This window comes from Lepidochelys kempii, chromosome 2, assembly GCF_965140285.1.
Source record: "Lepidochelys kempii isolate rLepKem1 chromosome 2, rLepKem1.hap1, whole genome shotgun sequence".
NCBI lineage: Eukaryota > Metazoa > Chordata > Testudines > Cheloniidae > Lepidochelys > Lepidochelys kempii.
This window is the reverse complement of record NC_136381.1, coordinates 40481763-40496322: the sequence shown is the minus strand read 5'-3', so window position 1 is coordinate 40496322 and position 14560 is coordinate 40481763. Positions and strand designations below refer to the sequence as shown.

Sequence of the window (14560 nt, the reverse complement as noted above, 5' to 3'; positions counted from 1 at the left end):
TATACCAGTGGGGAAAGTTGTGCAGCTAGTCTTCATAATTAAGGCTACGATTTAGTCACGGGTATTTTTAGTAAAAGTCATGATCTGGAAAATGGGTAAACAGTGAGGTGGCAAAGTTTGCAGATGATACAAAACTACTCAAGATAGTTAAGTCCCAGGCAGACTGTGAAGAGCTACAAAAGGATCTCTGAAAAAATAGGTGGCGGAGCAACAAAATGGCAGAAGAAATTCAGTGTTGATAAATGCAAATTAATGCACACTGGAAAAACATAATCCCAACTATACATATAAAATGATGTGATCTAAATTAGCTGTTACCACTCAAGAAAGATCTTGGAGTCATTGTGGATAGTTCTCTGAAAACATCCACTCAATGTGCTGCGGAAGTCAAAAAAGCAAACAGAACGTTGGGCATCATTAAGAACGTAATAGATAAGAACACAGAAAATATATTGCCTCCATATAAATCCATGGTACGCCCACACTTTGAATACTGTGTGCAGATGTGGTCACCCCAAGTCAAAAAAAAAAAAAGATACATTCGAATTGGAAAAGGTTCAGAAAGGGCACCAAAAAATGATTAGGGGTATGGAACAGCTTCCATATGAGGAGAGATTAATAAAACAGGGACTTTTCAGCTTGGAAAAAAAGATTACTAAGGGGGAAGATGATTGAGGTCTATAAAATCATGACTGGGGTGGAGAAAGGAAAACAAGGAAGTGTTATTTACTCCTCATAACAAGGGCTAGAGGTCACCAAATGAAAAACAGGCAACAGGTTTAAAACAAACAAAAGGAAGTATTTCTTCACACAACGCAGAGTCAACCTGTGGAAGCCATTGCCAGAGGATGTCGGGGAAGGGGTTGGAATGGGGGGCAGGGAAGGGGTGAGGATGTCAGTGATGCGGCCCTCAGGCCAATGTACTAGTCCTCATGTGGCCCTTCTGGTCATTTGAGTTTGAGACCCTTGGGCTAGATGGACCTTTGGTCTGACCCAGTATGGCCGTTCTTATGTACTTCTACACTTGACATGCCAGAGTTTGTTCCTTTCTATATCTCTCAGTAGGATTTGGCTTCCAGTTTTTAAAAGGGTGCCTTTTGCCTCTAACCACTGCTTTTGCTCTCTTTAGACGTGGTGGCATTTTCTTGTCCTCTTACTGTTTGTTTAATTTGGGATATACATTTAATTTGAGCTACTATTATGGTGTTTTTAAGTAGTTTCCCTGCCATGCAGCTTGCAGGTATTTCACTCTTGTAACTGTTTCTTTTTAACCATTTCCCCTCCATCCCACAAAGATGTTCAATTTAATTGCATTATGCACTTGGCTATTGCCAAGTGATTCAGCTATATTCACCTTTTATACCAGATCATGTGTGCCACCTAGGACTAAATCAAAAATTGCCTCCCCTTATGGGTTCTAGGACTAGCTGCTCTAAGTAATAGTCCTTTTTGGTGACTTTGTTGCTTTTCGGGCATGAAATGTCAATGTCTACCTCATGTAAAGCGAAAGCACTAACCAAATTTTCTCTCTAAGCATTGCGCAAAATGCAGATGTTTGAGACCAAAAAAAGTTTTTCTTATTTGAATCTGCCAGGGAAGCAGGTGGGGTATAGGCTTCACCACCATTTGGAGATGGCAAACTGGGCCAAGTTGGGGGGCGGGGTGCACATTGCTGGGCAGGACAGCAGAGAGAAGGGGAAAGGAAAATAGCTACATGGGCATGGCCTTCCCTGTCATGGGCCAGAAAAATTGTTGCTAGCCAGGGCTTTAGAATGACATGGAAGCCAACTATCCAGCTGAACTAGCCACGATTTTGACAACGTGTTGGGGAGGGAGGAGGCATAAACAGACAGCATGGAGTAGGGAGGGAGGCACAGACTCTGGCTCACAAAGTTTACTCAGAACAGAAGCTAGCATGGCAGTATAGTATAACAAGCCAGTTAAAATAAATACATGCTGACGTTCCCTCCATAGGATCAGCCTCCTCAGTCCCCATCTGGGTATAAATTTCTGCGAACAACATCCTAGATGCCTCCCATCAAACATGGGAGTGAGTTCATATACTGACAAATCTGTTTTTAATAGAGTCTAGCTGATGGAAGAACATCCACATTTAGTACCACTCAACCATCACTGCAGCATTGAATGTTAGCAGTTAAATAGAAAATTTATCACAGTCAAACGACAGATATCAAACTTGTGTGTGTGTGTAAAATATATTATTTTTATATTATATATTGTGACAAAGTTCCTCCTCTACCTTGGTGGGTCTTGCACTTATTGGCGGATTTGGTTGCCTTGGAGCTTCACGGCAGCCCTCACTTTGGCCGTTTTCATGAACCCACAGTCCAGGACAACTCCTCCTGTGTCTGACCAGGAGTTGGGAGGTTTGGGCAGAACCCGGGCCCGCCCTCTACTCCGGGTTCCAGCCCAGGGCCCTGTAGAATGCAGCTGTCTCAAGTGCCTCCTGGAACAGCTGTGCAACAGCTACAACTCCTTTGGCTACTTTCTCATGGCCACCTCCCAACACCTTCTTTATCCTCACCATAGGACCTTCCTCCTGGTGTCTGATAACGTTTGTACTCCTCAGTCCTCCAACAGTATGCGTTCTCACTCTCAGCTCCTAGCGCCTCTTGCTCCCAGCTCCTTACACGTGCTCCACAAACTGAAGTGAGCTCCTTTTTAAACCCAGGCGCCCTGATTAGCCTGCCTTAATTGATTCTAGCAGCTTCTTGATTAGAACACCTACAGCCAATCAGCCTGTCTTAATCGTCTTCAGAAGGATCCTGATTGTTCTGGAACCTTCCCTGTTACCTTACCCAGGGAAAAGGGACCTACTTAACCTGGGGCTAATATATCTGCCTTCTATTACTCTCCTGTAGCCATCTGGCCCGACCCTGTCACAATACACACATGCACGCACAGTTTGACAAGATAGTTATTGGCCAGAAAAGGCTAGATTGATTAAAGAAACATCACATTCTGCATTCAGTGATCATGAGGTAAAAAAGAGATTTTACAAAATCAATAGCAGATATCTGCTAATGGTACCAGAGAAGAGTAAATCAAAAAGGCAGCTACACCAGAATTCCATGAATTGATCCTGTTATGAATTATGGAAAAGTGACTGTATAAGACATGGACACACCTATAGATTAGTGGTTCTCAACCTGCAGCCCTTGGGCCACTTGTGACCCGGCCAGCACATGTTTGCAGCCTATGACATCCTCAGGGCCATGCAGGTAGTAGCCCAAACAACACACACAGTTGAGAACCACTGCTATAGACACTTCGCTTTGTAGCAGAACCAGGAGACAGACGAAACATCAAAAAACAATGACTGAGACCTATTTACACTGTAATATTAAAATATAAGATAAAACTGATGATCTCATTTACTAGAAATGGACAAATAGTGCATGGAGTGTTTAAGCCATGTGAACTACAAAGAACTTTGTATTTCACACAGAAATACTCAAAGTTTTCAGAAAGAAGTTGGCTATTATCAGATATCTGATCACTTATATGACCCTACACGTTAACAGTAAAAGTTCTGAGTAGAATTCTGCCCTCATTTGTACACTGTGCAATCCCAGTGAAGTCAGTGGGATTGTACAGAATGTGAGAAGAGAATTAGTCCCTTTATATTTGCATAAACTGATATCCCACTACCAAATGTGATTTTGAGTACGATAATAGTAAAGCCCACAAATTCTGTTGCTCTACATGTCTCTTCAGATGTTACAATGATTTGTAGCAGAGTTGTTAGGCTAAATTCATTTTACTAAATGAATGACCGGTGACCCTCAAAAAAGTTAAGAAAAGCAACTTGTCCTCTTGCAGAATAGTTATGGATTTTTGAATGTTCATAGACCCATAAAAACTGCTTATTTTAAAAATGTAAGAGGGAAGACAGGAGTATGTATGGGAATTACACATAGTTCATGTGTCGGGAAGGAATCATTCCTGGATTTTTTTTTTTTTAAACTTAAGTTTATTTACAGACAAGTTTAAGTCTGGACAAAAGTCAGGATATACTTCTATGGGCACAAAGCTCTAAAGATTTAGAGCAGGTTGCACAGCGGAGCCAAGAGGCCAGTGAAGAAGCTTGGCAACATGTGACCTCTAGAAGAAGAAGGGGGAATGTCCGGGTTCCAGCAACACGGACACAGGTAACTAACCGCTTTCATGTTCTCTCCACAGGTACCATTGCGGAGAGCGGACCAGACGATATGTCTGGAGGGAGAAAGCAGAAGGAGACTCCGCTGGTTGGAAGGTATGAGATGCGCTGTCCTGAGATGGGGGGTTCCACGACCACCACTCCCAAGAGAAGGAGGCGGGTGGTGGTGGTCGGGGACTCTCTCCTCCGGGGGACTGCGTCATCTATCTGCCGCCCTGACCGGGAAAACCGAGAAGTCTGCTGCTTGCCGGGGGCTAAGATTCGCGATGTGACGGAGAGACTGCCGAGACTCATCAAGCCCTCGGATCGCTACCCCTTCCTGCTTCTCCACGTGGGCACCAATGATACTGCCAAGAATGACCTTGAGCAGATCACTGCGGACTACATGGCTCTGGGAAGAAGGATAAAGGAGTTTGAGGTGCAAGTGGTGTTCTCGTCCATCCTCCCCATGGAAGGAAAAGGACTGGGTAGGGACCGTCGAATCGTGGAAGTCAACGAATGGCTACGCAGGTGGTGTCGGAGAGAAGGCTTTGGATTCTTTGACCATGGGATGGTGTTCCATGAAGGAGGAGTGCTGGGCAGAGACTGGCTCCATCTCACGAAGAGAGGGAAGAGCATCTTTGTGAGCAGACTGGCTAACCTAGTGAGGAGGGCTTTAAACTAGGTTCACCGGGGGAAGGAGACCAAAGCCCTGAGGTAAGTGGGAAAGCGGGATACCGGGAGGAAGCACAGGCAGGAATGTCTGTGAGGGGAGGGCTCCTGCCTCATCCTGAGAATGAGGGGCGATCAGCAGGTTATCTCAAGTGCTCATATACGAATGCACAAAGCCTTGGAAACAAGCAGGGAGAACTGGAGGTCCTGGTGACGTCAAGGAATTATGACGTGATTGGAATAATAGAGACTTGGTGGGATAACTCACATGACTGGAGTACTGTCATGGGTGGTTATAAACTGTTCAGGAAGGACCAGCAGGGCAGAAAAGGTGGGGGAGTAGCACTGTATGTCAGGGAGCAGTATGACTGCTCAGAGCTCTGGTACAAAACTGCAGAAAAACCTGAGTGTCTCTGAATTAAGTTTAGAAGTGTGAGCAACAGGAGTGATGTAGTGGTGGGAGTCTGCTATAGACCACCGGACCAGGGGGATGAGGCTTTCTTCCGGCAGCTCACGGAAGCTACTAGATCGCACGCCCTGGTTCTCATGGGTGACTTTAATTTTCCTGATATCTGCTGGGAGAGCAATACAGCGGTTCACAGACAATCCAGGAAGTTTTTGGAAAGCGTAGGGGACAATTTCCTGGTGCAAGTGCTAGAGAAGCCAACTAGGGGGGGAGCTTTTCTTGACCTGCTGCTCACAAACCGGGAAGAATTAGTAGGGAAAGCAAAAGTGGATGGGAATCTGGGAGGCAGTGACCATGAGTTGGTTGAGTTCAGGATCCTGACACAGGGAAGAAAGGTAAGCAGCAGGATATGGACCCTGGACTTCAGGAAAGCAGACTTCGACTCCCTCAGGGAACGGATGGCCAGGATCCCCTGGGGGACTAACATGAAGGGGAAAGGAGTCCAGGAGAGCTGGCTTTATTTCAAGGAATCCCTGTTGAGGTTACAGGGACAAACCATCCTGATGTGTCGAAAGAATAGTAAATATGGCAGGCGACCAGCTTGGCTTAACGGTGAAATCCTAGTGGATCTTAAGCATAAAAAAAGAAGCTTACAAGAAGTGGAAGGTTGGACATATGACCAGGGAAGAGTATAAAACTATTGCTCGGGCATGTAGGAATGAAATCAGGAGGGCCAAATCGCACCTGGAGCTGCAGCTAGCAAGAGATGTCAAGAGTAACAAGAAGGGTTTCTTCAGGTATGTTGGCAACAAGAAGAAAGCCAAGGAAAGTGTGGGCCCCTTACTGAATGAGGGAGGCAACCTAGTGACAGAGGATGTGGAAAAAGCTAATGTACTCAATGCTTTTTTTGCCTCTGTCTTCACTAACAAGGTCAGCTCCCAGACTGCTGCGCTGGGCATCACAACATGGGGAATAGATGGCCAGTCCTCCGTGGAGATAGAGGTGGTTAGGGACTATTTAGAAAAGCTTGACGTGCACAAGTCCATGGGGCCGGACGAGTTGCATCCGAGAGTGCTAAAGGAATTGGCGGCTGTGATTGCAGAGCCATTGGCCATTATCTTTGAAAACTCGTGGCGAACGGGGGAAGTCCCAGATGACTGGGAAAAGGCTAATGTAGTGCCCATCTTTAAAAAAGGGAAGAAGGAGGATCCTGGGAATTACAGGCCAGTCAGCCTCATCTCAGTCCACGGAAAAATCATGGAGCAGGTCCTCAAAAAATCAATCCTGAAGCACTTCCTGATCACTTTCCTCTCATGTAACAGTCAGCATGGATTCACCAAGGGAAGGTCATGCCTGACTAATCTAATCGCCTTCTATGATGAGATTACTGGTTCTGTGGATGAAGGGAAAGCAGTGGATGTATTGTTTCTTGACTTTAGCAAAGCTTTTGACACGGTCTCCCACAGTATTCTTGTCAGCAAGTTAAAGAAGTATGGGCTGGATGAATGCACTATAAGGTGGGTAGAAAGCTGGCTAGATTGTCGGGCTCAACGGGTAGTGATCAATGGCTCCATGTCTAGTTGGCAGCCGGTGTCAAGTGGAGTGCCCCAGGGGTCGGTTTTGTTCAATACCTTCATAAATGATCTGGAGGATGGTGTGGATTGCACTCTCAGCAAATTTGCAGATGATACTAAACTGGGAGGAGTGGTAGATACGCTGGAGGGCAGGAATAGGATACAGAGGGACCTAGACAAATTGGAGGATTGGGCCAAAAGAAATCTGATGAGGTTCAATAAGGATAAGTGCAGGGTCCTGCACTTAGGACAGAAGAACCCAATGCACAGCTACAGACTAGGGACCGAATGGCTAGGCAGCAGTTCTGCGGAAAAGGACTTAGGGGTGACGGGGGATGAGAAGCTGGATATGAGTCAGCAGTGTGCCCTTGTTGCCAAGAAGGCCAATGGCATTTTGGGATGTATAAGTAGGGGCATAGCGAGCAGATCGAGGGACGTGATCGTTCCCCTCTATTCGACATTGGTGAGGCCTCATCTGGAGTACTGTGTCCAGTTTTGGGCCCCACACTACAAGAAGGATGTGGATAAATTGGAAAGAGTCCAGCGAAGGGCAACAAAAATGATTAGGGGACTGGAACACATGACTTATGAGGAGAAGCTGAGGGAACTGGGATTGTTTAGTCTGCAGAAGAAAAGAATGAGGGGCGATTTGATAGCTGCTTTCAACTACCTGAGAGGTGGTTCCAGAGAGGATGGTTCTAGACTATTCTCAATGGTAGCAGATGACAGAACAAGGAGTAATGGTCTCAAGTTGCAGTGGGGGAGGTTTAGGTTGGATATTAGGAAAAACGTTTTCACTAGGAGGGTGGTGAAACACTGGAATGCGTTGCCTAGGGAGATGGTGGAATCTCCTTCCTTAGAAGTTTTTAAGGTCAGGCTTGACAAAGCCCTGGCTGGGATGATTTAATTGGGGATTGGTCCTGCTTTTGAGCAGGGGGTTGGACTAGATGACCTCCTGAGGTCCCTTCCAACCCTGATATTCTATGATAAGTCGTCTCAGTTTAAAAAAAAAACGCTGAGTCAGAATTTTATGGCTGCTGATAGCATTCATTTGAAATGGGGAGGAATAGTTTAAAGTGAATGCCAAGACACTTTTTCCTCCTACTACTGTTAAAATTAACATAGCTGAAAGATTGAAGAGTTAAAAAACCACCTTACTGTAAAGCCACAAAACAAAGATTCTCAGGAAGATTCAGAGGCAAATGTACTGGCTGGAACTATTTCCAGTCACTTTTTAAAACAAATTACTTGATTTCAAATGCGATTGTGTCCTTTTAAGTAAATAGGGGCGGAAAGTATCAAGTTAAGCTTCACACAGATGTAGGAAATATGGTTGAAAGTGCAGATAGAAAAATGCAACTCACTTAAACTATTATAAAAATAGTTCACTGAAAAGGAATTAAAGTAGATGTACCAAAAAAAGTTAAGAAATATCCATGGATTCCTTAATACCTGCCTTTTCATTATGAATGTTCAATTTCCTGCTGTTAAGGCCACTTCTCCTTTTCTTGTTTAAGCTCTCACCCATCACACCATGCCCCAAGTTCCCAATAAAAAGCTATAGTGGTCTAGTATGTTTATTGGACTGCGTCATATGCTGCTCTCTGAAGGACTCAGGTTTGAGAAATAAGAGTGTTACAAGTCAGTTTTAGTGCAAAGTTTCCTTGGATTCTTTCAGACCTTTGAGGACCGTGGTTTGTTTCTCCACAAAGCAAAGGGAGGGGAGAGGATGGACCTTTCAAACATCCTAGACATCCATGGAGCTCTAGAACATTCACTCAAAGACTCTGCTATCTCTGAACTAATTCCCAGTCCTCCACATACCCCCCTAGCAATACGTCTCTCTCAGCAGCTGCTGCTACAGGCAAGCATGTGTATGTGCACGCACACAAACCCATCCCTACAGAAGCCTAGTGATTAGAATCTATTTATGTTATTAGACATATGCCACCATCCCCGCAAATCCCCATGGCATCCAAGAACCTCTGAAAGTATTACAAAAGCAAAAATAGTCACTCTGGTGCTTCCCAGCCAATAGGGGAAACAGGTTGATTAGACTGGGGCGTGGGAGCAAGAAGTCTGACACTTCAGATTACCCTTTTTAGGGTGTCTCTCTCTATGCAGCGGCTAAGAGATGGTTTCCCAGCATGGACAGACACACACTAGCCCTGCTCAAGCCAGCACACTGACGCTAGTAGTGGAACCGCAGCCGCACAGTGACTTGGGCTATTTAAAGCGGAAACTCCTTTCCCATCAAAATCCTGAATTTTCAGACTTCTTCTCCCACTGAAGAAACAAACCTATGTACCCCTAACTTAGAACACAGTCTCAGCCAAAAGATGGACTTTTTCCTCCCTGGGAAACTTAAGGGATGAATTTCAGAAAAAACTCCCTACAAGTTTTGTTAGACGTTTTGACTGATCATGACTCTGAATCATTAAGGTTCTGAAGCACAAGTAACCCCCCTAAAGTCAATGGTGCTACTGATGTGCTTAAAGTTAAGTACATGCTTGAGTACCGTGCTGGCTCAGGGCCTAAATCTCCAAAACAGCTTGGTCTAGAATCTTAAATGTAAGGTGTTTCACTACCTATGGATTAGATTAGAAGCATTGTATGAGCAGTATTTTATGATGCAGATAGGAAAATTTCAGAAGAATAGTTTTGTTTGGACAGAGAATCAGTTGGATATGAAGCTGTAATGCCTTTTCACATCAGAAGGCTGGGATCACTCGTTTCATCAACAAAGGTGGCTTCGTGTCTACAGCGAGCAAATAGGTGTCAGAACTCCTCTTCTCACCAAGTTTCACCAATTCTTGCAATTTTAAGTCACATGTCTTGAAATATTTGGTATCTTTTATATAACCCCAGCTCCTGAAGTTATGTGAATATGGGAGAACCTCAGCCTTCATGTGAGAGCAAAAAAAAAAAAAAAAAAGTGTCTTGATCTCTTGGTAGCAGAGAGAAACCTCAAAAAATGTGGCATAAGTGTATCCCAAAGGTTCAAAAACCAGAAGATTTACCAAAAAAAAAAACACACACACACACACCACACACAACAACAAGCCTATTTTTAAAATCTTATAATTCAGCCAATTTTAAGAACGTTGAATGCTTGGGGATGGTAGAACCACTTCCTCCTGCCCCCTATAACACTGGGAAAGTCACTTACGCTAAAGCTTTCAGAAGTGTACACTAATTTTGGGTGCCTCTGTGTAGGTGCCAAACTTGAGACAACTAAAGCTTTATTTTCACAGATGCTGAGCATCCTGTGACCCCAACTGAAATGAGGCCTTAGATATCCCAAATTGAAGACCAAAGATTGAAGCACATAAAGTTAGTGAAAGTTTTGGTCTTAGTCACTATGCTTGTTTATCCATTTACAAGTCAGGGACAGACACCTACTGCACAGAAGTGTGAACTATGAGGTTTAGGATCTGAACCTGCAACCTGAATAAACAAAACTCCCACTGAAGTCAGTGGAAGTACAGTCCAAGACTGCAAATTTTGGGCTTTAGTTCTTTAGTACTTGTAAAATGCTATGAGGTTCTGCAAGGGCTATAGAAATACAGGCGCTTTTTTCTTTTTTAATAGATCATTTCATCTGGGGAAAAGTAGAATATAAATCCTCAATGGATTAATTTTAGTTTGTACAATTGTATCAGTATTTGATAGACTTGATGAACCAATGTAGCTGTATTTCTAGTACAGGCAACAGATCTTCAATGAAGTAGCAAAAGGTTCCAATGAGTCAATAGTGAGCAAAATCCCAGACCAAAGGCTTAAAGAAGTTGGTATTAGATTTAATATATGCCAGATAAAACAAAAAGCACATGCACCTTAAAAAACAAAACCACCCTTTTTGAGTTGCCATTAATATATACATCTTATTTTAAAATATTTATAACTTTACATAAGAACACAAAGCTTGCCATGCTGGATCAAAATATCTAGTTCTGTAACCCTCTCTCTAACAGTAACCTGGTAACAGATGCTTCAGAAGAAAGATACAAGAAAGCAGGCAAGCAGTTGTCTTAGGATAACCTGCTCCCAATGAAAGTTTCTTCCTAACAACCCCCACCCTATCAGTTTGGCTGGGTTTTTGCCCTGAAGCATGATGGTTCATATAACTTAATGTACGCAGTGTTGATAACTCTCAAAACTGTATTGATATCCTTGTGATATTTAGGCCTGGTCTACAGACAGATTTTGTACAATTATAGCTACTTCTGTTAAAGAAAATACAACCACCTCGAACTGAAATAGGTATACTTATATGGTATTATTCCCCTTCCTCTACTCATCAATAGCTATTGTGGTGTAAGCACTTTATACCACTATCACTGCATCCACACTAGGGTGGGGCTGTACTGCATTAACTATACCAACACAGGTAAGGCAGCATAACAACTTTTGTGATTGACAAGGCTTTGTGTTTTACGTAAAGCAACACCACCTGGAATCAAGTTTCTAGTCTTCATGGTTGTGGAGAAAAGCCTAAAGACATGAATCCTAAAGGCTCAAAATCCAAAATGTATTACATTATCACGATATGGTGGGGCCTGACTCATGATTTTTGAGCTTTTGGGGTTGGTTAATACTGCAACAGTAAGGGTTTTTTGTGTTAAGTTTCTAATTTTGGATGTTCCCGATTTATTTGACTAAATCTCTCTAATTATGAGATGAGGCTATTTTAAAAGTGCTTTTCAGATAAAAGCTCCAGCCAAAGAGTTTGAATGAGGTCCACAGCTTTTATTATTGTACTGTTACAGTCTAATAAAAATTCTGGATAATACATTAGCTGCAATTAGCTTCAGATGCTTACAAAAAGTTTACGAAAAACTTTTCTCTAGAAGAACCACAATTAAAATGGAGTGGTGATAATATAATCATGATTTATCAATTCCCTGTCCTCCAAAAACAATTAAGTATCCTAAAGCTATATTTCACTGCCAGCAGCTTTTATTTAGTATTATTGACGGCTGTTTGTAGCCAACAGAACATTCACATATTCTCCTGGCTTCTGCTGGGTCTTAGATTTGGGCAACTTTTTTTAAAATGAGATTTTAAAGGTAGCATTGAAAAAGTAGGATCTTTCAAATGTAAGAGCAATATACTTTACCAATAAAGTACTAAATGCCACACTGTGATACACGCCCAGAGCCCAACTAAAGTTAGTGGTAATCTACCCATGTCACATTACATGGCAAGATTGGAGACACAGGCAGAGTACTGAACAACTTGGATGCCATATGCATTTAAGTTATTACAGCAAAAAAGTTAATATTTCAGTCACTAATAACCTGGTACAAATGCTATCTGTCGTAGTTTTATGAAATGTCATCTATATACCCGTCTCTTTCCCCTTCCTTCATTTTAGGTATATTTTAGAAAGGGGAGGGGGGGTGGAGAAAAGAGAGAAAAGCAGGAAGACTTTCCTTCCCTTTGATCTGCAAAAACCCAATGGTTAAACTCAGTTAGAAAGATAATTTCAACTAAAAGACTTTACTGTTAGTAACAAGGAACTCCAAGGCCCCTGCCATACCTATTTAAGAAGGGGAAGAGTATAGGGGCTCTCTTGTGCAGCTGTGCAAACTCACCCTCAAACACAGTTTCCTCACAGAGTTGGGGGGGGGGGGAAGAGGAGGAAAAGGAGAAGGGATCTTTCTTAAAGTTATTTCTCCCTCAGAATTAGTTTTAAAAATATAGAGTTTAAGGCCAGAAAGAACCACTGACCAGTTTCTCTCAAAATTTCATTGCACCACAACCCTTTTCTGACAACAAAAATTACTATATGACTCCAGGAAGGGGTACCAAAGCCTTAGCCCCACTGCCCCAGGCAGGGGGCCAAAGCTCAAGCCCTGCTGCCTTGGAAGCACCAAAGCTTGAGGACTTCAGCCCTGGGGCTCAGACTTCGATCTCAGCCCAGAGCCCCAGCAAGCCAACCTTGGCGACCCCATTCAAATGGGGTTGCAACCCACTTCGGAATCCTAACCCACAGTCTGAGAACCACTGCATTAGACCACGTAGTCTGAACTCTTGTATTTCAGAGATTTCGTTTCATCCTGTCAGCCCTCTGTTGAGCCCAATAAGGGTTTGTCTACACTTGGAAATTTAGCTATTCTGGAATAATATGCCTTTTCTGATTTAGCTTAATCCAATTTGGGGGGAGGGATAGCTCAGTGGTTTGAGCATTGGCCTGCTAAACCCAGGGCTGTGAGTTCAATCCTTGAGGTATTGGTCCTGCTCTGAGCAGAGGGTTGGACTAGATGACCTCCTGAGGTCCCTTCCAACCCTGATATTCTATGATTAGTTAAGATCTGCAAGGCCAGTGCTTAGAAAAGAGGTTAACTGAGCAGATTTGATTTTAAAGTAATTAAGATAAAAATATGGAATTCCCAATGTAATTTGCAGTCAGGTTCAGACAAGAACTGCATTCAAAGGAGGTTTGTTTCAGTCTCCTCACCATCCCCAAAACTAGTTCTAGAGACAGAAGAGTGAGATGTTATGATTTCCCTCCTGGATTGTTTTAATGTTGGGTGTTTTTATGCTCTCCTTCCCCACCCCTCCACCCATAGGAATTAACCTTAGCTTCCTACAAACTTTGTTTATTCCCTGAGCTGGGGGGGGGGGGCGGGGTTGAGCTTTAAGGCTGGGGGGGGGGGTTTACCAGTTCCACATTCCCACCCACCCCCATGGAATCAGTGCTAAATTGTGTAAGCACATCTCAGTCTTCATATCTACCCTAACATGGGGTGAATGTTAAGGTCAAAGGATTCATGTGTGTGCTACAATCTCTCCCCCTATGGTGGGGAGTTAGTGCCAAGGCTAAGGGAGATGGGGGAGGATCAGGGTCTCTCTCCTCCACCATGAGGGCAGTCAGTGGCAAGGCTTGGGGGGGGGACCAGTGTCTCTCCCCTATGGGGGAGTTAGTGCCAAGGCTGGGGGGGGCGGGGGAGATCAGTGTCTCTCCCCTCCCCCATGGGGGGGGGGGTTAGTGCCAAGGCTGGGGGAGGGAGGAGATGATCAGTGTCTCTCCCCCTATGGCGGGGGGGGGGTTAATGTCTCTTCCCGTCGCCCTAAGTGGGAGAGAGAAAGGGGATCCCAGCAGACCCAGGGGATGGCGGGGGCGGCCGTAGCCCCAGTGGTGCCTAACGAGGCCTAGCCCCAGCTCCTGCCCCAACCCACCAGACCACGCCGCCAGCAGCTCCCACTGCCAGGGCGGGGAAGGGACTCAGTACCTTCTCGGTGCTGCCTGCTCCATGCTGCTGCTGCTGGCTGGAGGCGCACTGAGCCGTCAGCCGCGACGCGAGTGTCGCCTGACAGGACCCCGCCGGCCCCCCTAACTCCACACAACTTTCCGGCAACTCTGGAACTGGCCCTTTAAATGCGACTCGCCCCCTCCCCACTGGGGTCCGATGCCGGGACTCTCACGCAAACGCCACCAACTCCTACCCAGACCTGCCCCTTTCATTGGCTACTGGCGGCACAAGGACAAACACTGACTGGATGTTCATCAAGTCACTCAGAACCTTAGCAAGCGGAAGAAACCGTCCCCCAGCCCGGACTGAAGCGGCTTGGGGAGGGCGGTTCGTGTCCTGGGAAGAGCAAGCGTATTTGCGCAGGGAGGAGGCGGGGGAACAATGGCGTGCGCAGCGCAGCAGACGTAGAACTATTCGTTCCCGGCATGCACCACTCCTCCCGGTTACTGGCTGTCGAGCGGGGCATGCTGGGATATGTAGTCCCCAGCGG

The 14560-nt window shown here is 44.7% G+C and overlaps 1 protein-coding gene across 5 annotated transcripts in view; it reads right to left on the bottom strand.

The window, feature by feature from the left end:
* STK3 (serine/threonine kinase 3) overlaps window positions 1-14417 on the bottom strand; it is a 291185-nt gene extending 276768 nt beyond the window's left edge. For 2 of the 5 annotated variants that reach the window (XR_012157123.2, XM_073330482.2), the window contains exon 1: window positions 14050-14417. Coding sequence is in view for 3 of the 5 variants with exons in the window: in XM_073330482.2 (XP_073186583.1) it covers window positions 14050-14072 (23 nt within the window). In the remaining 2 variants the exon portion in view is untranslated. The remainder of the gene's footprint in view (window positions 1-14049) is intronic. The other 3 variants (XM_073330478.2, XM_073330479.2, XR_012157124.2) reach the window with 2 other exon arrangements.
* Between the last annotated feature and the right edge of the window lie 143 nt (window positions 14418-14560).